Source organism: Phaenicophaeus curvirostris, chromosome 21 (genome assembly GCF_032191515.1).
Source record: "Phaenicophaeus curvirostris isolate KB17595 chromosome 21, BPBGC_Pcur_1.0, whole genome shotgun sequence".
NCBI lineage: Eukaryota > Metazoa > Chordata > Aves > Cuculiformes > Cuculidae > Phaenicophaeus > Phaenicophaeus curvirostris.
The window spans coordinates 7,728,668-7,750,850 of NC_091412.1; the positions used below are offsets into that span (position 1 = coordinate 7,728,668).

General features: G+C 40.5%; 1 protein-coding gene across 9 annotated transcripts in view; it reads left to right on the plus strand.

Moving 5' to 3' along the window:
* BCAS3 (BCAS3 microtubule associated cell migration factor) overlaps positions 1-22,183 on the plus strand; it is a 344,616-nt gene that overhangs the window by 149,214 nt on the left and 173,219 nt on the right. For all 9 annotated transcript variants that reach the window (XM_069874131.1, XM_069874133.1, XM_069874129.1 and 6 more), the window contains 3 exons: positions 1,331-1,431; positions 4,838-5,034; positions 6,331-6,428. In XM_069874131.1, the coding sequence (XP_069730232.1) occupies positions 1,331-1,431; positions 4,838-5,034; positions 6,331-6,428 (396 nt within the window). The remainder of the gene's footprint in view (positions 1-1,330; positions 1,432-4,837; positions 5,035-6,330; positions 6,429-22,183) is intronic.

Genomic DNA, 22,183 nt, shown 5'->3' on the forward strand with positions numbered 1-22,183 from the left:
ATTAGATCTGTCACGGTTGTAATGAAGCAGATGAATATAGTTTCTGTGTTATCTTGAAAACTGATGAACACAACGCTGCAATAACATCTGTGGTTGCCGAGGTGTGTGCGTACGCGTAAGGGCAGGCACAACTCGGGTTGGTTTCAGTGGATGTGGCAGATGCATAGTGTCTTGTGGGGAAAAAAAAAAGCCCTGACACTTTGTGAGAACATATTCTAATGTATATAGCACTTTAAATGACTGTTGATGAAGTTAGGCCCTGCCTGAATTTGGTATATTCCAGATTTCGGAATAAGGACACACCGTGATACAGATGTGTTAGCAGCAGCTCCATAGCTGAGGTTGGGTTCAGATACCCACTTATACAAACAGGATGAAAATCCCTTTATTTCATATACTATATGGATTTATGAAAACCCTGTGCTGTTTATATTAGAGAGGCGCCGTTCTGTATTTATGGTTACAATTGTGTCTGCTTTGCCTTTATAAACTCCTATTATTAGGGGTTTACAACAGGGCTGTAAAAATTTGTAGTGGATGGAAACTTGACACATAAAGGTCAACCCTGTAATAATATAGTTTTCAAAAATCAATTTTAAAACCTCTGAGTCATTTTTAGATTATGTGAATATAAAAATATTGGTTCTAATTTTAGGATTGCCCGGTATCTTAATGCTATAGCATAAAGCTCTCTTGTTTTACCTAAGTACAAATACCATTGTTGCATTTGCTCATATTAAGTTGCTTTTGTGGTGGCTGCTCCTCCCTCAAAGAGGGTATGTGCTCTTGGTATTGAATCCAGGCCTCCAAGAGCCCCCTGACAGTTAGCAGGTACAAGAAAATGAAAAATACCACCTGTCCCATTGTTGGGGGTGGTTGCTTGCATTTTGCATCTCCTAAACCCTTTTGATTTTTCTCAAGTGTGAAGTTTTAGTAGGAGCAGCATAATGTTGCCACCATAGAAAATAAAGTAGCTAGACTGTGAATTCTGCTAATGTGTTTAAATGACCAAGAATCATCAAATATTAATCTTTACAACAATGAGCCTATGATTCTTTCTCTTTTTTGTGATAGCATTTGAACACTAAATTGTGCTTTTCCCCAAAGTTGTATGTATATGTGGTAATCATTTTAAAAATGGTCCTGGGTATCATGCAAATCTATAGAGCTGAAGAACTTGCATTTTCCTCTTGCAGTGAGTCCATATGAAGACAAATGAGTGTAGTGAATAGAAGAACAAAATTAACTTAGTTTTGCTCTGTGAATTGAGTTGGTTTTTTTAAAGCATTTAACAATAAATCTGATTTTTAATTTTTCTGTTTTCTTTCAGTGGTTCCACCAGGGAGCCCTGGACCGATCACTCGACACGAGTCGTACGATAGCTTAGCGTCTGACCACAGCGGGCAAGAGGATGAGGAGTGGCTTTCCCAGGTACGCTTTTTGGGGGGAGTTCCAGTTCAGGAGTGGAACAGCAGTAGTACCCACGGGAAGTCACATTCACAACTCTTCTCAAAATGGCAAGTAAGCTTCCAGTGGGCCACAAGCATCACTGTCTGTAAAACTGACTTCACAACTGACTTAACATGGTATGGATTCCATGGTCTTTACATTTTATACAAACTGTACAAGCTGTATTAAAAACAGTATCATTCCTGGCACAAGTAACATCCTTGGGAAGTTCAGGATGAAGTAGGAAGTTTAAGTTGGCAACAAAAAGATACCTTTCTACCTTTTTCTCCTGACGTGGAGCTTTTCAGACATGGATAAAGGAGGTTGGCTTGGCAAAATGACAATGCATTTTCAGTTGTCACCTGTGCTATACTTACTGCATTTTAACAGAAAAATGGTAGATTTAATTGCTTTACTTCCTTCTTTTTCTAGTTATCAGTTACTGCATTTCCTACTGATAATTTCTTTGAGTTATGGCTAGATACAGATACTACAGTGCTTTAAAACGATCCTGGTTGGTGGAATACTTTTATATGAGGTTAAATCCTTGTAGTTTTATCTATTGTCTGGCTGGATTTGCCAACTCAATTACAGGGTACCTGATATGTGGAATTAATCCTGAAAAATTAGGTGGCTTTCCTCTGGTTTAAGAGCAATGTTGTTATGGGAGTGATGCATTAAATGTGTTGCTGGGGTGTATGGCATAAATATGAAATATTCATGGATGTGATTTGCTTCTCCCACTGATGAATAAATCATACACAGCCTTTTCCCAAACTGGGAAGTTAAGTTTCCATATATACCATTCCTGGAGCGGCATTCACTGTTCATGTGAATTCATGAACATGAATTCATTCAGGCATTCCTGTTCATGTGAATCCACTCACCTGGCCTAAGGTTTCAGATGTGTCTGCACAGCCATATACCCAATTTGCTTGTGCTGCCTCTGATTTGTCAGAGCATAAAGGTGGTGAAACTATTCAGTTAGTGTAATCAACAGGAATTTTAATACTGAGCTCACTGGGGCCAAGATGCCACCTGTAGTTTTCCACCTGTCCTCTCCAATGCAGTCTGGGTATTGTATTTTACTGTTCTGGTGACTTTCTGGTATAGTCACCTCAGGAAAAAGAGAGTAAAGTAAACCTACATTATGGGGGCTGGTTTATTAATAATTCTTGGAAGATATAAAATGGCTAAGGAACTTAAGACTGCCTGAACTTTATCACATCTATCCCTCTAGAAGAATAAATGTATTTGTAAGAAACAGAATATCCCAAGTGATGTCACAGAACACAGATAATTCAGAGAATGCTTCCGGAATGTTAAATTTTCGCTAAGTGAAAAGGGTGATGATAGCTCTTTTGAGCATGAAAATGCTAGCATTCGCTAAGCAAGCCACTTCAGATTAGGCCTAAAGTGCAAGTATGTTTTTCAAAATTAAAGTGTTGTTATCAACAGTAACAGCATGCAGTGAAAAAACACTGCCCTTCACTTCAACTTTTCAATTAGAACAGTGGGTAATGTGTGCTGTCAGTGTGAAGTAGATACAATATGTTTGTCCTGCACACAACAGGAGAGTGAATAGGAACATCTGGCCGTAGCCTCAGTAAAATTGCGAAGGCATCTGTTTACCTCTCGGCTCTGTGACACTGATGGTTTCAAGCTTAAAATATACAGATTACTTTATCTGTGGCCTAATTTACACTGCTACATAAAAGCTCCTTGCCTCAGAAATGTCTACAGTCAGGCCGAGTTACGCTGAGATAAATGCAAGGATGGCAGTAGTGCGAGATAGGCTGTGCATTTGTCGTCTTACGTTAGCAGAGAACTTAGAACAGCATTATCCAGTGTTTAAAATCACTTCTTAAAGAATTAAGACTTGCTACTTGTACACATCTATGTCATATGTATACAAAAATATATTTTCATTAATTTCCTCAGTAATTTGCCTTTTGGCTGGGAAGCTGATCATTGTTTTAGCAGAAACTGATAGGAATTTAATGGCCTATTTTTGTCATCTTAAATGTATGAGTTTAGCAGAGCTTAATATTTTCATTTCATATTTATTTTTTCTGATCTTTAAAGGATCTTTTTGATTTTTGAAATTTTTATTGCAGAGGGCTTATGCTGTGTTTAGCCTTTTATTTACAGGGCCCAATTTTCCTGATCATATACATTTCCAATAATGTTACTATCTTAAATTTTCATGGTTCTTTGCACTCCTATAGTTGGCTTAATTAAGAGTTTGCCAGAATTGATACTCATCACTCTTATAATTACCAGCATGGAAAGACGTTTAAGAAATATTTTGTATGCTTCATTTACTGAAATCACTTATTTTTTGAAAGTTCATGTCTAGAAACTCAATGTACAAAGATAAATGTGACTGGTTTAAGTCATTGTTTGTTAGACACACCTGTGGTGTTCTCTGTGCCTTTTGAAAGTAGGTGTGGAATGAGAAGCTTCTGTGTGTCTGTCTACACATAAATATACGCACAGTTACGTATCTCATGGACATCAATTGTATATGTGTGGTTGTTCATTGCAAGCAAACACCCTTACTTCTGTTAATTTTCAGAATTACAGTTAAATTAATATGTAAGCGTGTGTTGCTGCTCTTCTGAACTCCGTGTGTTGAACATACACGTTTATATTGCATCTGCCTAGCGATGGGCGTGACCTGGGCTGCTCAGTGTCTCGCGGCGTGCTTCAAGTTGCTCTCTGTTACAAATCTTGCTGCTTTCCAGCAAGATGGTCTCTGCCAGCGGTGCCCTCAGATGTGCCAGCAGTAATTAGGAGCTTTGGTTTGAAATACAGGTCGCGCTAGATACATGTGAAACAGGGCTGTTTAATGTGTGAACTTCCAGAAAGCAGCCGTAACAAAGCTGTAACAGCTTGCTTTTAAAAAGTGCATCCACTGACCTGGTCAGGATTGAAGTTATCTGGGGGAGGTGAACTTCTTCAGTTCCTCTGTCTGCTCCACGTAGATGCAGATGGAAATGTGTTCCCCCGTTGCCACAATGAGAGTAGCTTTTTAGCCTTCCAGCCTGTATTTCATAATGACAAGGGGAAGAGTGAATAGGGTCAGGTGAAGTAATAGCCAGGATGGACTGTCGGTCTTCAGAACAATTTAAGAGCCAGGGTGCAGTGTCTTGAAGCTGACGATTCAAGGGGTTTCATGTTCTGCAAGAAGCTCTTAGCTTCAGCTAGAGCATCGCTGTCTAGCAAAGCCATTCTGAATCTTTCCTTGTTCAGCATTCCTCTGAACTGATGGCCCAACACACTCTTTTTGCTCGGGAACAGCAGGTTTCTGAAGGTTCAGTGTTTCGAAGGAACCATTCCCTGTATTGCAGGTTTTTTTCTTAAGCATTTCCCTATCTCACCACAGGTTGAAATAGTGACTCACACTGGGCCTCATCGACGCTTATGGATGGGCCCGCAGTTCCAGTTCAAAACAATCCATCCCTCTGGCCAAACTACTGTCATTTCATCCAGTTCTTCAGTGCTGCAGTCGCATGGTCCGAGCGATACCCCACAGCCTCTTCTGGACTTTGATACGGATGATCTTGATCTCAACAGTCTCAGGTAAAAACAAAATCAAATTCCAAACTGTTGCAAATTTGTTGTGTGAATAACTGGCCTAATGCTTAAATGAGGACGCTTGGGTGGAACCTGTAGTAGTTTTCATCAAGCTCATCCAGATGACAGTCTTAGCAGAGCCTATAATTCAACAACAGTACAGATTCATCCAGGCCAAGCGGCTTAGGCTCCTTTCTGCTGCCCCTTCTTGGGTGAATGGCAGAGAAAGTACAGTGTCTGGTGGCCTTACTCAGTGTTGTCTTGGCTTCTGCAGTTTCTACATTGCTTAATAAATTCATTTTCTGAGACAGGAGTAGGAGCTTTATGCCATAGATTTAGATGCTGACTGTAAAGCAGTCAGTGTGTTGGAACAGTAAGTGGACTTCTGGAATGTTTTTCCCTTCCCTTCCCTGTTTTGTTGTGGGTTTTTTTTGGCCTTCCTTTGCTTTTTTCCTTGTCATTCTTTTTCATGTATTTATTTTATCTGGTTTTGGACATTGGCTGATTTGGAATTGGGGGTGTTGGCTTAGGGAAGGGAAGGAGGGAGAGCAAAGGTAAAGGTGGGTTTCTAAGTACTGATAGCTACTGCTGTTGTAGGAGTGCTTTATGCACCGTGTGTTTGTGTCCTGGCTGGTAGCTCTCAAGATTTAACGAGTTTCCATGCTTCTGACTCTGCATGTGATGTGAAGGCTAAAGTTTTGTGGTGTGGACTTGGATTGTTTGGGACTCTGTCTGAACCTCTTAGGAGTAAAATGAGAGATGGCTAATATGACTAATCCCATTAAAACTGGGCAGATTGTCCTTGGACTGAAAATGCATGGGTTTGAAATGTGGGATTTCTCCTTGCATGTAATTACTCCCACAAGTAAGGAAATAGCAGTCAAATATTTAATGTTTTTTTATTGTATATATGTATACATAGGCAGAATTAATATTGATATAGATATTTGTTACAAAAGGAGTGGAAAATTACAAATGAATCTTTTCTTCTAAACTGACTAATAAAATGCTGCTGTTCAGGAGGGCAGTAGGAGCATTTTAACCAGTTTGAGTAGGGTGATCATTTTTGTTTGAGGCTTTCTGAGCCCTCACCCCTGAGACTAGTTTGGGGATATTCTCTTTGGGTAGAACTTCAGTCTGTCTCTGGGTGCATTACCCCCACCTTGGATCCACAAACCAGAAATTATCAACAGTTGGCAGATTTCAAAGTAAATTGGTTCAGCTGATTCAGGTTTGTGAGTCAATTACAGCCCTCCTGAGCAATGCTTTTGACACAGGTGATAACTATAACTTATTATTTAGGATTCAGCCAGTGCGTTCAGAACCTGTTAGCATGCCGGGGTCGTCTCGTCCAGTTTCTGATCGCAGAGGAGCTTCAACAGTGATCGATGCTACCTCAGGTAGAAGCATGTTGATTTTGTGTTTTCTTTGATATTCATGGCATTCATCAATCTTGTCTTTTTTTTTTCTGATAACATGTTTACTAACCATTGCCATACACTGAAAGGATATCATGATTTTCAGCTGTGCAGTAGGGTAAGTGCTGCCTTATACAAATACTTACTGAAAGCTACCACAGTGATGACTTATTTATTTTTTTTTTACCTTTTACCCTCAAATCCGAAGTCACGGCGTTGTGGTAAGATATGAACACAGTATTTACAGTAAGTTTAACGTGAGCTATAGAATACTAAAAACTGCCTAAACTAAAAAATCAGAACATTTGCAAATGCTGACACTGAAATGCTTTTATTAATGAATGCCTGAAGCACAGAATATTACAGTTCCTTCTCATTTATAAAATAGCTTTCATTGAAATGTAATCATACACGTAATTGATTTCTGTGACCAGTCAAGACAACAGGATAGTTTATCTAATGTTTGTGTAATAGGCGCATTTTCACTACTCTGCTCTAAAGGAGTGTGTAAATTTAATACTAGAGCGGTTATGTTAGTATCAACACAGTAATATATGTACTATAAAGTTTTCTTCTGTTTTTCTCAGTGGTGGGGTATGGTCTGTGTGAAGAAACAAGGACAACAGAGCTTTATATTCCAGTACAGATGTATAGCGTCTGAAGGGTCCACACAGCAGGATTTTGTCAAATAAAATCTCTCACAAGTAGAATTATTAAACACACAGCATTAGTCAAACAGTCAAGTCAGAGAGGATTTTAATCTGTAGTGATTTGAAAATCCCTGGAGACTGCTGATTGGATTGAGGTTAAACTGTAAAAAGAGACTATAACACATACAGAAACTGGTTTCTGAAGGTTGTTTTCAAGAGACCTAAAATAAAAGCTCCTGTTCCAGACTCCGTTTGCAATTGATATTAATTCTGAGTCCAAGATATTGCGTTGTTTGCCAAATTAATTTATTTAGGTACTACAGGATATTTCTTAGATGTGTTTATAACTGAGTTCAATAATAACTACGTTTACTTTGGATATTGAGGATTGTCATTATAAATTCCATTTTCAAATATTTAAAACTTGTTAAATTAATTCGCTTTGAGCTTAGAGAAACATCTGATGCTGGTTATTTAAAGGGAATTGTATTTGTTTTAGTGCATGGCAAAGTAATTTTGAAAATAATTGTTTGATGCAGCAGAAACCATAAATGCATCAGTTATGATTTTTTTTGGACTAGTTCATCTGTGCCTATTACCCCTAAAAGGTTACAAGCTTGAGTCATAGGAGTGCTTCTGTCTGTGTATCTGACACTTCAGATTGAGAGTGATTAATGGCATAGCTGTTCTGCACTATCAGCGTGACTGTGTGAGCTGATACAGATGGAGATATCTGGGTTATCAGGGTTTGGGGTTTTTTTACCTCTTGTGTATCAACTGAGCAGTGTCAATGACTATAGTAGAGATGCGTGTTAATGATGAAATACAACCATTCTGTAATCATAATGCTTTCTAGAACTGTGTTATTCCATCTATGATAGAAACAACTACATAGTACCTTACCTCCTCTGTGCTAAAGAACCTTTCCTGTAGTGTGGATGGGGCCTTAATATGAAATTGCTCATGTGAATGTGATGAAGCTCTCTGGGTAATGCCTTTAACATGTGTGTCTATATTAAAATTGCCAAAGTCAATTGTATACATTGTTATGACACTGAAAATATATTTACTGTACAGCAGTGACTCAGTTTAGTTATAACACCTCATAAGTTTCTTATAAACAATACACGGATTTTGTTAGGGGCATGCTGATAGCAGTATTTTATTTAACTTTGCTGCCAGACAGTTTGGATTTGAAAGGATTTTTGATTCAGGGACTTTGCTTTCTATTGGCAGTTTTCATATTGCCCGATCCCAGTCCTTTCCCATGCAGAAATTATTGCTCCAAATTTAGGGTAGATAGGCTGGATTATGTGTGATGGTACAGGGGTGGGAATTCTGCTACAGACTAGAGGAGACACCAAGAAAAAACGTGCGCTGTTTTTTGAGATCGTGTGCTCTTCTTGTAACAGAGCCCAGCAAAAGGAAGAAAAGTGGTTTATGCTTACTTTCTTTTCTTCCCGGCATTGAGATGTGCAGAAAATTGCATTAAGCTCAGCTCTGAATCTAAAGGTTTTATTTGAAATGCTGTTCATGCACAATGTTGCATGTTTCGTGTTGGAGGCCACTACTGTAAGTATTCTCATTTCCTGCTATTACTGAGGCATGCCCTAAATGGCTTACATTCTTTATGGAAAACAAATTCATTGGAAAATACTTTTCTAGGTTTGAGGGATTTTTTTAAGTAGGTCATAAATTTTTACTACCTAAGCTGAACCAGGAAGTGATTCTTCAGCTATGACCCATGCATTCGAGTCTGTTGCACTTTATGAAGATGCTTATCTGGCTGTTTGATTGCCTGTTGCTTAGAGATACAACCAGGGTGGCGCCTCTTCTTATCGAACTCCATCACTTGTTCTTCCTATCTAAAGATTTCAAGTACATGTTTATCATTTTCCATTATTCTTCAGCTGTTCTTGATAGCTTCCTTCCTTTTCCCCTGTCATTGTGTTTAATATGAATTTTGTGTAGTGTTTTTAACCATTATTTTCACACATCTGTAAAATGGTGGTGTTCTAATGACAGGATTCTATCACAAGATCATTTGCAAAAATCTTTGTTTAAAAAGTACGAAACTCTAATATATGAAAATCAATTGTCAAAATTGGATATGGAATTTTCAAGGTGGATCTGTAGGCAGTATCTGTAAAAGTTACTTGAAGGAATTAAAAAAATGCCTGTTTCAGTGTGGTTATGTTGACTTAAAATTCTGCAAACATTTTTTTTTTTATTATTGAATCTTTAAGAAGAGTTTGCAAAAATGTAGTCACCTAAAGCTACTGGACATTCGTCCCTCAATGCACACATTTTAGTCATATGCATCATAGAGAGAATATACCCTCAAGGATTAAATGCACTGAAATTCCAGATGCTATTCCAGATTGGCAGTGAGAAATGTTAAAGGGACAGCACTGAGTGTAAAGCTTTTTAAAGCAGGAAGCCTTTAACAATAATGCAGAGGAAGAATCACTACTGCAAACATTGTAAGTGTACACTTTGTGTAGCAAGCAGGTGGGTGTGCTTGGTGTCTGTGTGTCCATCCTTTCCGAAGAAGTGCTGAGGCTGTTGGCTGGTGTTTAACAAAGGTGGGGTTGTGTCTCAGTAAGTCAGGTTACATTTAAGACTGTATTAGACACCAGAGACAGGGGAAAAAAAAGCCTTACAAGTGCCCTGTCTGCAGGAGATGCCACAGCTGAAGGTCACACTCCTTGCACAACCAAACCAACCAACCCTGAGACAGAAATCTGTAGTGCGATAGAAATACTTACTGCTGAATGACCTGGCTCTGTTTCAGAAGAGCACTCTACAGGCGTGACTTGAAAACTTTACGTTACCTGTATGCATTGAATGCTGTTCCTTTCTTTGATCTGACTTGCTTTAGATGATTTTTGGCTAGCTGAGGATGGCTACAGAATGATCGAGACTAATCTAGAAAATACAAGCGTAGGCTAGACACAGAATCAAATATTTCCAGGCACCTTTCTGAATGTTTATACTATAACCTGTGGATGAATGACGCATGTCATGTTACATACCTGGAAAATCAAATCTGATAGAATTCTACTAATAATAAAGAGATGCAGGAATTAAAGGCTGTGGGAAGGTTAGGAACAATGACTCTGAGCTTTCAGAAATAGAAAACCTCTGGAGAAAGGATTTTGCAGCAGTTCCTGATGACAGTCAATTTGATTGCACAGCTGCATTGAGTCTGTGAGGGTGAACATTTCCCTTAAACTATAACAAATGTGTTGAAGGGCTCAGGTACATGGATATGCTCAGCCTTAGCTGTTAATTCAGTCCTGCTTGGTTAAAAAAAAAAAAAGGTGTGGCCATCTGCATGTGTGTTTATGAAAAGCCTTGTTTATTCCCTCATACAAAGAGATTTTTGACACTTACCCTTCGGTCAAGTAATGGTTTCGTTGCATTGTCAGCAGAGCAGGAGAATGTTGACAAGTTGTCTGATCTCTGTTTTGCATCAACCTTCTCCTTGCCTCCTTGGAGGAGATCTTTTCCTTTCTTGCTTAGGGCAAATACAGAAGTTGGAGAAGGAAGGATTTTAATGAGTAGAATTAAACTGTAGAAGAAAAAGATCATGAGCATTGGGGTTGTTTTTTTTTTAATTTTATTGTGTGTGGGGCATGGGAACCTTTGTGTTATTTTCTGAAACCTGGCATGTACTGTGCTGCTTTGGGATGCATGCGTCATTTTTTAATGAAGATTGTTTATTACTGTTGTATGAAACCCTGACAATACTAAGCTCTCTTCTGGTTACTTCAATCGATGCCCACTTAAAACTGGCTTGTAATTTAGTACTTCCCTTTCTTTTGTGTGCGACTGGCGGGTCGTGGACAGATAGCTTGTTGCCTGCGGAGGGCTTAATGAACAGAAGAATTGACTTGGGTCTTGTGGGGGAGGGAGGTTGCCTCCCCTCCCTCCCCTCTGCCTGTGAAGGTTCTTTTATTGTTCGTCACCACACCTGTGAGATGGGACCATGGGACAAATTCTTACTGTCCAGCAATGCTCTCACTTGGAGTTTAATAAACACTTCTGCTGTCACACCTTAAACCATCTGAGCTCTTTTCTGTTGTATGCACGATCAAATATTTATTCCTGAATGCTGTACAGCAGAAAGTGCTGCCTTGGAGGAGCGGAGATCAGTTATTCAGGTAGTAAAGATGTGTGAATGCAGCTGGCAGATGAAGTCACCAACATTATGAATTCCCAGGCTGTCCTTATTGCCACAGGCAATAACTGACAGGCCTGAGCGGTTGCTGGTTTCCCATTACGGGTGCTGGTAGGGCCCGGGGAGTCCTGGCGTCACAGATACTTGAGCTGCCCTGCTTGAGTGGAGCCGGCCAGAGCTGGAGGGTCCTTGTTGCAGAGAGATGTAATCAATATGGTCTGGAGTCCTTGACCTGAACCTGTAATTACCTGGATGGTATAAAGGTAGTTTGTTGTTGCAGATAGAGATTGCACTCAGATCCTCCGAGTATAATGCTGAGCTTTGAAGCCAAGGAAGAGATTTGGCCCTTGGTCTGTTCTTCACAGCAACTGAGAGGTTTTAATAACGGTCATGTAACAAGGGGTTCTCAGAGGGCATCACCTGTTTAGTAACAGCAAAAATGCGTACCCAGCACTGCTTGTTTTGTGCTCCTCCATTCAGTCAGCTTAAATTTAAATGAGTCTAAGTTACGGTTCTTTCCTGGAATAACTTCTGAGCCAATTCTGTTAATATCATACGTATTTAAAACATTACATTACTTATTTGGAAAGCGTTTTATGTATTATTCCTAGAACAGTGATAGCGTGTGGGTTTTCTTGGTGCAGTTGCACACACTTGCTCTCTCCATCCTATCCATCCGCCTTACTAAATGTATGTGTGCACATGAATGGCATAATATGAAGTTCCCGTACTTCGAATTGTTTCAACTTCATGTATTTAATCTAATTTGAGAAAATGTTATCTGATGGTTTTTGAAGAGAGCCTTAAGACAGAACTGACTTCAACAGGCTCTAAGATGCCAATGCAGTATACATGATTACATCCAGAAACAGCAACGCCCGATCGACTATGCAGATGTGAAGAGAAATTAAACTGACCTGACACTACTGACTGGGCACTTGCTGCTGGATCATTGCCTGGCTTGGGAAAAGACTCCGCTGCAGGGATACACGGAGTAGCATTAATGTCTTGAAATACTGGTGGGTATTTTCTGGAGGCAGAAGCATACTGGAGAGGACAGGCATGGGAACACTGACTGAACAGCAGCAGAATCATTATATACTGATTTATTTTTGCCTCCCTGTGATGGTTGTGGGTGGTTTAGTCTGTCAGTTCTGGAGATGAGAATTTGCTCTGCGCAGCATCACGTTGTGATATGGGGTAGCTGTTACCCTGCTAGTGACAGAGGAGATTTGTTATTCCTCATTCCTGTTTGCTTTTGGTTTAACCGAGGAAGCTTGTAGTGATCAAAGCAGTTAATCTCATCTATGAGGGTCGTGTTTTGACACATAAGTATCCACTGGCTAACAAAAATGGTTAAAAGTGCAAGTTAGTTTGACAGATGCAAATGAAATTTAAAAAAATCAACAATTTCTAGACACTGCTGTGCTAGGTTGAATTTATCTTTAAGCAATTTGAGTTACTCAAGGTGCTTAGTCCCCCAAAGGCTGATCACCTTGTTTATTTCACTAACGTGGTTTTTGATAGGTCACAGGGTACTTTGACAAACAAGAAACCCAATGATTTCCATGTTGATGTCATAGCTCGATGACACCATAACTGTGATCTAAGCAACAGAATAATCAAATACAAGGTAATGGGATTTTTTCCTCTTATATGAAGATAAGTTGCAGTGGGGCCTCCAGGGGCCACGATAATGGTCATTTGTGCAGTCCTCTGCTGCTCAAAGACAGTTGTTCTCATGTCACACAACCCGCTTGACGCGTGTTCCAGTGGTCCATTAATGCAGACAGTGGAGTGTCTTATTGCTTTAGTGCTACCTCCTGACTTTCAGTCGGGGAAGCCACCTTCAGTTCATATAATGGTTTGTCAGCTGAAGAAGCAGCAGCAAAACCTTCTGTTTATTTATGGAGAAAAAAATACAAAATGCACAACAGGTATTTTTTAAATCAGTAGCTGACGCACTCATTCTGTATATGAGATTGTCATATGTACCCCTTAATTGTCTTTCATTAAAAGTTGTTTTTAATGTGTAGGTAGCTTTAAAGCTCTGAATAAGTGGAAAGTGTTGATTCTAATCATATCTGACACCACAATCTTCTATGGAACAACACATGAGCTGAGATTCCCGATGGGCTCCTGTAGGATACAATATTTATTATAGCTTGAGATCCAAGAGCTCCTAGCTACTGTTAAACTTACAAGAGATCCAGAAACCTCAGTGTCTGTACTTGTGTTTTTACAGATTGCACAGAAATAACACCCCGTACAGTATTTGCAAAGAAGCGCGTTCGTTGACATTTTTGCTCTTTTTATGCAGTGCTTAAAGGAATCATTTTACAAATCTCGATATTTTTATAAGTTTGCAACATACTCTAAGCTAATCTATCATTCTAGACTGCTCAAAATGTTCTTAAAATGGCATTAGATGTGTAAGAGTATTTGAACATCTATCTGCAATTGAATTTCAGAGTCAGAATTGTTTCAGAGAAAGCTTTCATTTAGAAACAGTTTTCCAGTTTATAATAAAGAGATGTTCTAATGTCATGATTTCGCTAAGTTAGGCTATGCTTCAAAGTATTTGCTCATTGTTTTCCATTATTGCTTTGAAAAAGCTGTAAGTGTGCCTCATTATTTCTTGTTTATAGTGTACCTCCTCCACTTTGGACTGCAGTGTCTGTCAGATGGTACCTTTTCAAGCATCAGAGTTGTTTGTTGGCTCTGGTCCTCTTGAGATCCTGCAGCTTGCTCTCCCCTGCTTCCAGGAACTGTTCCAGAACATCAGCCCTTGTCCTTAGGGCTCTGTGGACTCTTGGGTTTGTCTTTCAGCTTCTTCCTGCCTGTAAGACATAATGAAATGTTTGACACCTCTTAGAGCCACAAAAACTCCTTCTTTTATAAGTCAACACAAATTTAACGCCTGCTTTTAGAGCTCACCTGGTCCAACTCACTGCTCACAATGGAAAGACTCAAACTACCAAACTCTCTACACAGATTATATCTGGATCTGTATTGAAGCAATCCTCACGTGAGGTTTTTTGAATGTAGTATCAGCGGATGCACCTGTTTTCACCATTGTTAATCCCAAATAGGCTGGATTTCATTATTGTTCGTTAGAGTGGAATATGAATGAGTGAGCAGAACTGTGGTTGCATACCATATAAAACAGCCTTTTGGCACGATGAATTAGCCTGGCATTGATCTCCTCTTTGCTGAAGTAAGGATATTCTCTACTGGAAATATATATATGTATTTCTAAGTTGCAATACAGTCTGTTGGTGCTTACTTGTTTTGCCTCAATGACGTAAAGGGCAGAAAAAAAAAACAGATGGAAAATATTTTGTTTTTCTTAATTATCCAATACTGTGAAATACCCATTGCCTTGCAGTTGTCTAGGCTCTTCTCCTTGCCTTGGCCTCCATCTCTGGCATGATCCTAGCCAATTTTTAATAGTGCTTTATCTGCTGCTTGCATTGTTTTTAACTTTCACTTTTTATTAGAACCAACGCTAAATTGGGTGCTGGTTAGTACTTGAGCTGGGTGGAGTGCTTCAAAAAGCCAGAGCTGGTGCCAACAAGCAGTTGCTGCAGCTGGGAAGGGGAACGTGGGTTGAAAGGAGCCTCTGTTGTCACCATCCTCCTCCTCGGCCGGTTCTCGTGTGCAAGAAGAGAGTCCTGGCAGCGCCTCCAGCTGTGGGGGCTCTGCTACGAGGAGATCTCACAGCCCAGAGCGCTGCTGGGGACAGCCTGCCTGGGGCTCGCCTCCTTCCAAAAGCAACGTGGAGTCTTAGAGGGATCACGCAAAGCCGATCCCTTCGCGTACATAAACCTTCTGGTGCTGTTCCCCTCGTAAAGGTGAAAACAAGCAGGTCGCAGTCAGTAAATGACAGAAAGCAGACTTGGGATTATTCACATCATTAGCACGGGATTTCTCCAGATAAGAGAAGTGCTGTATGAGCCTCTGTTGCCCCCAGGCCACGTTTGCTTTACTGCACAGGGCGTGGTCCTTTAAAACAGAGCAAGAACAGGGAAAAGAAAAAGGTGGTAATATGACTAACATATGGTTTTTGCTGGAGTTTGGCCACAGATTTAAGGCCTCAGAGTGGATTCCTGGGGCCTTCGTATGCTATCCCAAAACCAACACGAAAGCCTTTCCAAATATATTTTATAAGCTCTGTGATTGTAATAGTCCTATCAAAAATCCCCTGTCCCCAGGTCAGGTGGGGTGCAAGCCTTCCTCTTCTGAAATCGCAGGCTTGCCAAGTCTCTCCTGCCTGATATTTCCCTCCAGCAACAGCGGGCAACCGTTTGTGCCTCTTGTGCTGGGTGTGCTGTGTCGAATACCTATCGGGGCATCCAGCACAGCTGCTTCCCCTTGAGCACACATCTGCTCTGCGAGAGCGGGCCCTACGCCTGCTTTCTCGCCTGGGCTTTTGTCCCAGATGCAGCTGGCCCTGGCTGCGTACGACCCACCTGGATTTCTGGATAATTCATAGAAATTGCTAGGCCTTGGCACAGAGGCCAAACGCTTGCTCGTGAGTTTGAGCAGTAGTTTTGGTAACCGGCTCTGTCATTCTTTTGCATTACTTTTCCTTTGCTACGAGTTACGGTGTCACTGATGGGGAGAATGCAATACAGAACTGGAAACTTTGTAGTTCGTAGCCTTTTCTAACATTAGGATCCTACAAAAAGTCCTGACTGTACTGGTCCAGGAAAGGAGGCCATTAGAAAGGTAACATATATTGAAACTGGGCTTTTGTAGCGCTAATATGGAGCTCTAGCACTAGTATTTATTGATTCTGCAGACACCTAGCCCCATCACACACGGCCACTCTCTCAGAACGTGTTTGACCTCCCTGGTTCTGGAGATCTTGCAGGCCTTCCAGAGTAGAGAGATGACATAGGAAAGCGAAGCACAACGAGATAGGAATGGTTGGACTCGATGATCCGATGGGTCTCTTCCAACCTGGTTATTCTATGATTCTATGAGATAAGGGAGCAGCCAAAGCTGGATATCTTTGCTAGCTCACAACCAGTGAACTGCACCTCCTGCTCCCTAGCAGGTTGCTGCACTCCTGAGCCCTGTCTGAGCCTGTGGTGGGTGGTTGAGCAAGCCTAGGGACCATAACTCTGGCTTTGCACAGGATCTCGCTGAGCTCTGAGTTCTGTAGGTGATAGCTTGCGTTCTGAGTGCTGTCATGAGCTCCACAGAGAGCTTGACTTGCAGGTTGATGCAATGTCTGCGTATTTTGCATGGTGCTTTCTATTTTATGGTATGTTTGCCATTATACAAAAAAGCAGTAGAAGTCACTGTTGTAGTAAGGATCCTGCAAGCTCTTTGCTACCAGGACAATTTCCATTAACTGAATTTACATTAATTGAAAAAGTACCTCTTTGGACATTTGCCTGTATTGTTTACAGCAGGAAGGCTGGGCAAATCCCCGTGTGCTCTACCATTTGACTATAACTAAAACCATATTTTAAAAGTAAGCATAACATCCCCTAAACTTATTTGTGATTGAATGTCAACTTTAGTAATTGACCATAGATCATCTACAAGGTTGTTTGTGTGGCCAGTGGATTTTTTAACAAACAAATTTACCATGAAAGAATTTGGAGAAGAAAAGAAATACTCTTGTGTTTTTCTTTTGGTTTCAGTGTTCCTATTTAAGCTTTAAAACAACCCAAACCAGCAGCAACAAACAGTATACAGTGAAATGCTTACATGGAAGTACATTTTACCACTGAAGTTAGATTAAAAATTCACTATATCATAAGCGAACCATTTCCCCCTTGATTTGTGTCCAAAATATGAGGAAAAACCTTGCAGATGCATTATACATTTTACAAAAGAACATATGCATGCATTTAAATCATTTACATTTCTTCTTTGCTTCCTCTTATTTTTAACCCATATTATAGTGAATGACAGCATGTTTGGAAAACCGAGGTTGAAAGCAAAGTTTAAACTTTCATGCACAATAAGCTAAACTGCAAGCAGTGCTTCACTATTTCATGATTTTATTTCAAAGTTTTGCCGATGCTTTTTCCTTCCTTTCCAAAGAAACATGTGGCTGAAACTTTGGGAATCTGGCTTGCAGTGCCTGTGAAAAAAGAGAATCCATCCTTACTCAAGCAGTTTCTCCGGAGAGTGTTCAACTATGTGCTTAAAGATACTCTCCATCGGGGCCCAGAGAGGCTATTGGTTTTTGGTTCTTAGGCAGCATCAAGTATTGCTCGTGCTATAAACCCCTTTTCGATGGGGAATGAGGAGAGGAGGGTGGAGGGACATCAGCTCTATCTGGTCTAATACGTGACTACTTTGCAGTACTACCCAGCTGTTTGTTAAATCGGCAACTTTGAACTAATCCGCTTACAGAGCAGGTAGCTGAAAAAAAGGGTTTGAATTGTCTTTATGATGTTTTGCTTAATGTCATCAGCAGCCACCGCTTCCCCATTGCTGTGAGTGGACAAATAAAGTTCAGCTTTATTGGCCTAGTTATAGGCTTTTAATAACACTTCAGTGAAAGATTGTGCATGCCATGAAGTGCTGAACGTGTGCTCTAAAGTGATGTAATGTGACTAACGTACAGTGATATGTCAGATGGGGAGCAGCCTCTGACGCAGGTGAGGGTGTTCGCATGGGCTGCTGTTCCTCTGCTGGGGGTGTGGTGAGGTGAGCTGGGCTCTTGAGGGTGGCAGGAGAGCTGAAGCAGTCTCTGGATGATGCTCAGGAGTGGTTTTTGTCACCACCTCCTTGGCCCCAGCCCTGCTACCTGTGGGCTGGCTCCCCGCAGAGCTGCCCAGTGGTCTCAGCACAGTGCTCTCCTGTTCCAACAGCGACAAGACCACGGTGACAAGCCCCGAGCTACCTCTGCATGGAGCCAGCTACAGTCTATTAGCTTAGACTCTGTGCCACACAGTCTGAAAGTGCTTGCTGGCAGTTACTGGGCCCTCAACTGGGGTAACTGAGCTTGGACCCATTTCTGTGTGCTACTGGTGTGGGGCTTCTGGGGTTGCTGGTGGGAGTTTAGTACACGTAGAGGGCACAGGATTTGTTTGTAAATGCCAATTTGAAAACTGGATGCTTACACATGCCTCTTGGATTCAGAGCTCAAAGCACAATGTGATGTGCATCCCCGATAGCTTGCAAAGTTTTTTCCTCACTGTCTTCACCTCCCAGGCTCTCTGTAAGAGTTAAACCCAGAGTTCTTCATTTATTTTGCTAGTAGAGATTAACTTGTAATTGAGGGTGTCACATGGAGGACCTGTAACTTATTTGTATATCCATCTTCCCATGTTTAAAACCAAGTCTAGAAACTAATGAGGTTACAAAAATATTGCTGATCCTGAAGCAAATATAGTTGGGGAACGTATGCTTTGGTTTTACATTTCTGCCTCTAAAAGGTGACATGTCCTGTGTTTGTCATTTAATTTAACATTCTATATATTTTTAAACGGCTGTATGATTTGAAATCTCCAGATGCCATGCTTTATGCTAAATGAGGTTGGCAGTTCAGTGATGTGGAAGGCCATTATCTCACCTTTGTGCTTCTAAACTATAGCCACTTGCCTTTGCCTGTTCATAATGCATTTACTGCATTACAGTATAGGAATTTTTAACACCTATTGAAAGCATTAATTAGGTATGCCATACTGATGAACACTTTAAAATAAGTGGAAAAGCAAGAGCTGATGCTGTTCAAGTTCATATTTCTCCCAGTGATGGTACTGGTGAATTCAGTAAATGACTGATGAACTCCAGCAATAAATGCTGATAATACTCAGTGTTATGTATTGCTGCGCTCTCAAATTGCAGAGTAAACAACAACGTGACCCTGGAAAGCAAGCGTAAGGTGGTCACGTGCCAGTAGTACCTTGATGTGATGTTCCTCACATGATTGGTGCGACCAAGATAATGTGGACTTCCAAACCACACTGTGGGAAGACCACTGGAGTTTCACATGTGCGGTAGAGTCATTTCCCTAAGTGCTGTGATCACTTATTTTGACTGATATATCTTTAAGGATTTCAATCAAAAAAAAAGTGATTTCAAGATAAAAGAGTGGCATTTAATAGAGGTTTATCTTGAATTTGGTTTACTTAGGAATGTTATTCCCATTTTTAAGTAGATTTATTGACATGTTCTCTCTTGATATCTAGTCATTAGTGGAGGGGATTTGTGTATTTCAACAAACTTCGAAAAGCATCAGCACAAAGTCTTAGCAGCCAAGAATGGAAGTAAACAGCTCTAAATGCTCCATCACTGCCAACTGGTGATAAAACCAGTAAACCAAATTTCAGACTTTTGTATCCTGTTACGGTTGTCCTGAGTCAGCAGGTCTCCTACAGAATCATTTTTCTATAAACTTGGAAAATCGGTAATCATAACTTGCACGGCTAAGGTTCAGTAATACAAGAATAAGTCATAAATATGTCACTTGTATCTTAAAAGCTAACCGGCTAGAAACTCTCCCTCTTGTCTAATCTGGCCTCCAGTGCCTTTGATCATCATTTTCTCCTCTTTCTCAGCACCGCAGCTAACTTCTTAGTTTTCCACATTTTCCTTTGCCATTGTGACAGTGTTCTGCAGCAGATTACAGCTGTGCTTAGGCACCATAAGGTTTATATGATTAGTCAGCATTTGGTTTCCATATATAGCAAAAGTACGTCTGGAGAAAATATTCTTATACATATTTCCAGGCAATAGGATCAAAGAGCTCTCAAGGTTCTCAATTTTAATTTATCTCTTCTTGCTTGCTGTATAAGGAACATCAAAAAGAATCCGTGTTTGCGGGAGGGAAGGGAACCCTTTGCTATATAGTTTTGGGAGCACCATTTATCCAGACCAGTCCTGCCCTTTCTTCTTTATAGCAGTGCCAAGAGGTGAACTTTGGGGTTTGTGCTGACATGTTTCTATTCAGGTGTGGCTACTCTTTCCCCGACTCCTGTCACCTCTTCTGTTCTTGTTTCCCTGATATTCAGGATTACCCCTCATCTCCATTGGCCCCGATCTCAGCTGCTGAGCTCATCATCTCCCATTGTCGCAGCATTTTCTGTAGTTCTCAGTCTCCGTGTAGGCTCCTCTTTTGCCATAACACGTGATGTTCATACTCTTGCGTCTAAGCATCGACTGCCATTTGAATTTGATGTTCTTATCTCAACTTTGTTTTTTCTCCGTAATTGCCTCAACCTCTCTTCATACTCGTAATACCACTCAGTATTTGCTTCTGCATAAGAAGCTCATCTTTCAAGTGTCAACTCTCAAAACACGCAGGAGGTTTCTGAAGCTCTACACCTGCCGAGATGCCTACCAGAAGTGCAATAGCTAACAAGTGCTTCAAATAGGTTTGTGCAAAGAGTTATGTGTTTAGGTTTATATTATCTTATTAAGTGCTGTGTTTATGTCAGTATTTCTTGTGGCTCAATTAGATCCTTTTTTTCTGTATCTTTCATTCGATTCTTACAGCATCAATTTGCAACCTTTGTTTTTTGCAGTGTGGGTACTGCTGGAGACAGCAGTAATTGTCATTAGTATGTAAGCCTTATACTTTAATTATATAAATCCATATAACATTTTCATATGAGGACATTTTCTGAAATATTAGTAAGTGTAGTAAGCCAAGATATTTGAGACCTCTTTGCGTCACATTTTTAGAAAGACCTTTTTTTCTGCTGATAGATCTGCATTAAAAAACCCCACACCATAATTAGTTCGATTTCAGTCATCTACTCAACATTTCTAAGCTACTGGCCAAACGATCCCAGGTGTGGGATTGCAGCAGGTAATTTCCTGCGCTGTATTTGTGCGGATGATTTTCTGTGTTAGAAGATGATATCGGCTCACCTGGCCTCTCAGTGACAGAGAAATCCTTTGTTTATTCATTTAGTAGGCAGATTAACCCTAATGAATATGGCTTCCTGGAAATAGATACAGGGGACAATGGCAAAGTGAGGAGTGGGGAGAAACGGGGCGAATTCCCTTTTCTTTCTTCACTTGTAAATAATGGGAGCTTTCATAGCAGGGTGTTTTAAATCAGAAAGGAACGCAAAATATGTCAACCAGAAATGCTTGATTCTAAACAAAATCTTTTTTTTTTATGGTTCAAAGAGGTGCTGGGGCTTTCTCAGCAAGTCTGGTACAATTCTGTCCTATTGATTCTGTTTGAATGCTTTGTCCTGTCAAAAGTAGGATAAAGTGGACACCTAAGATGCTTGCTCTGAAGGGCACTTAAGTCCTCATAGTTGGAGGACCTCGTTGTGTTTATGTGGTTACTCCTCAAGTTTTTGTGGAATATGTTGGTGGGTTTTGTTGTTTCTGTGAATTAGGGTTTAATAACATAATCATCCTTTGAAACAGATCATAAATTGTACTGGGCAACCAGAGAAAAGTGCTAAGAGTCTCGATAGCTTGAATTTTCGTTCTTTCTGTTTCATGTGAGTAGTACTGTGAACTGGTGTGTTAACATGTGGCTTGTGTTTGTGTTATCTGAGTAGCTGTGTTATAAATGGAGACAATGCTCATGCACTGGTTAGGCTGTACGTCTTTTTCAGTCATTCTCTTCTATTGAGCTGATGCAGAAACGTACAGGAAAGCATTGCCAACAGTACAGAGTCTTGTGTTCCTGTTGTATGCTGTGTGCACGTGTTCTGCACGAGGTCTGCGTGAGGTTTATGAAAGGCTGCACCATTATCACCTTAAATAAAGGAAGAGTCATTTCTTGGCTGTTGTCGATGTGATACTGGACTCTTTATATCACAATGGGAGTATCTGGAAACATAGTGGAGGTGAATGCAAAGCCCTGAGAAACTGAGGAAAAGATGGTCATTGACTTAGGGGATCTAAATTGGGCTCAGTATTCAAGAGCATGACTAAATTAACTTAAACGTAAAGAGAGACTAATT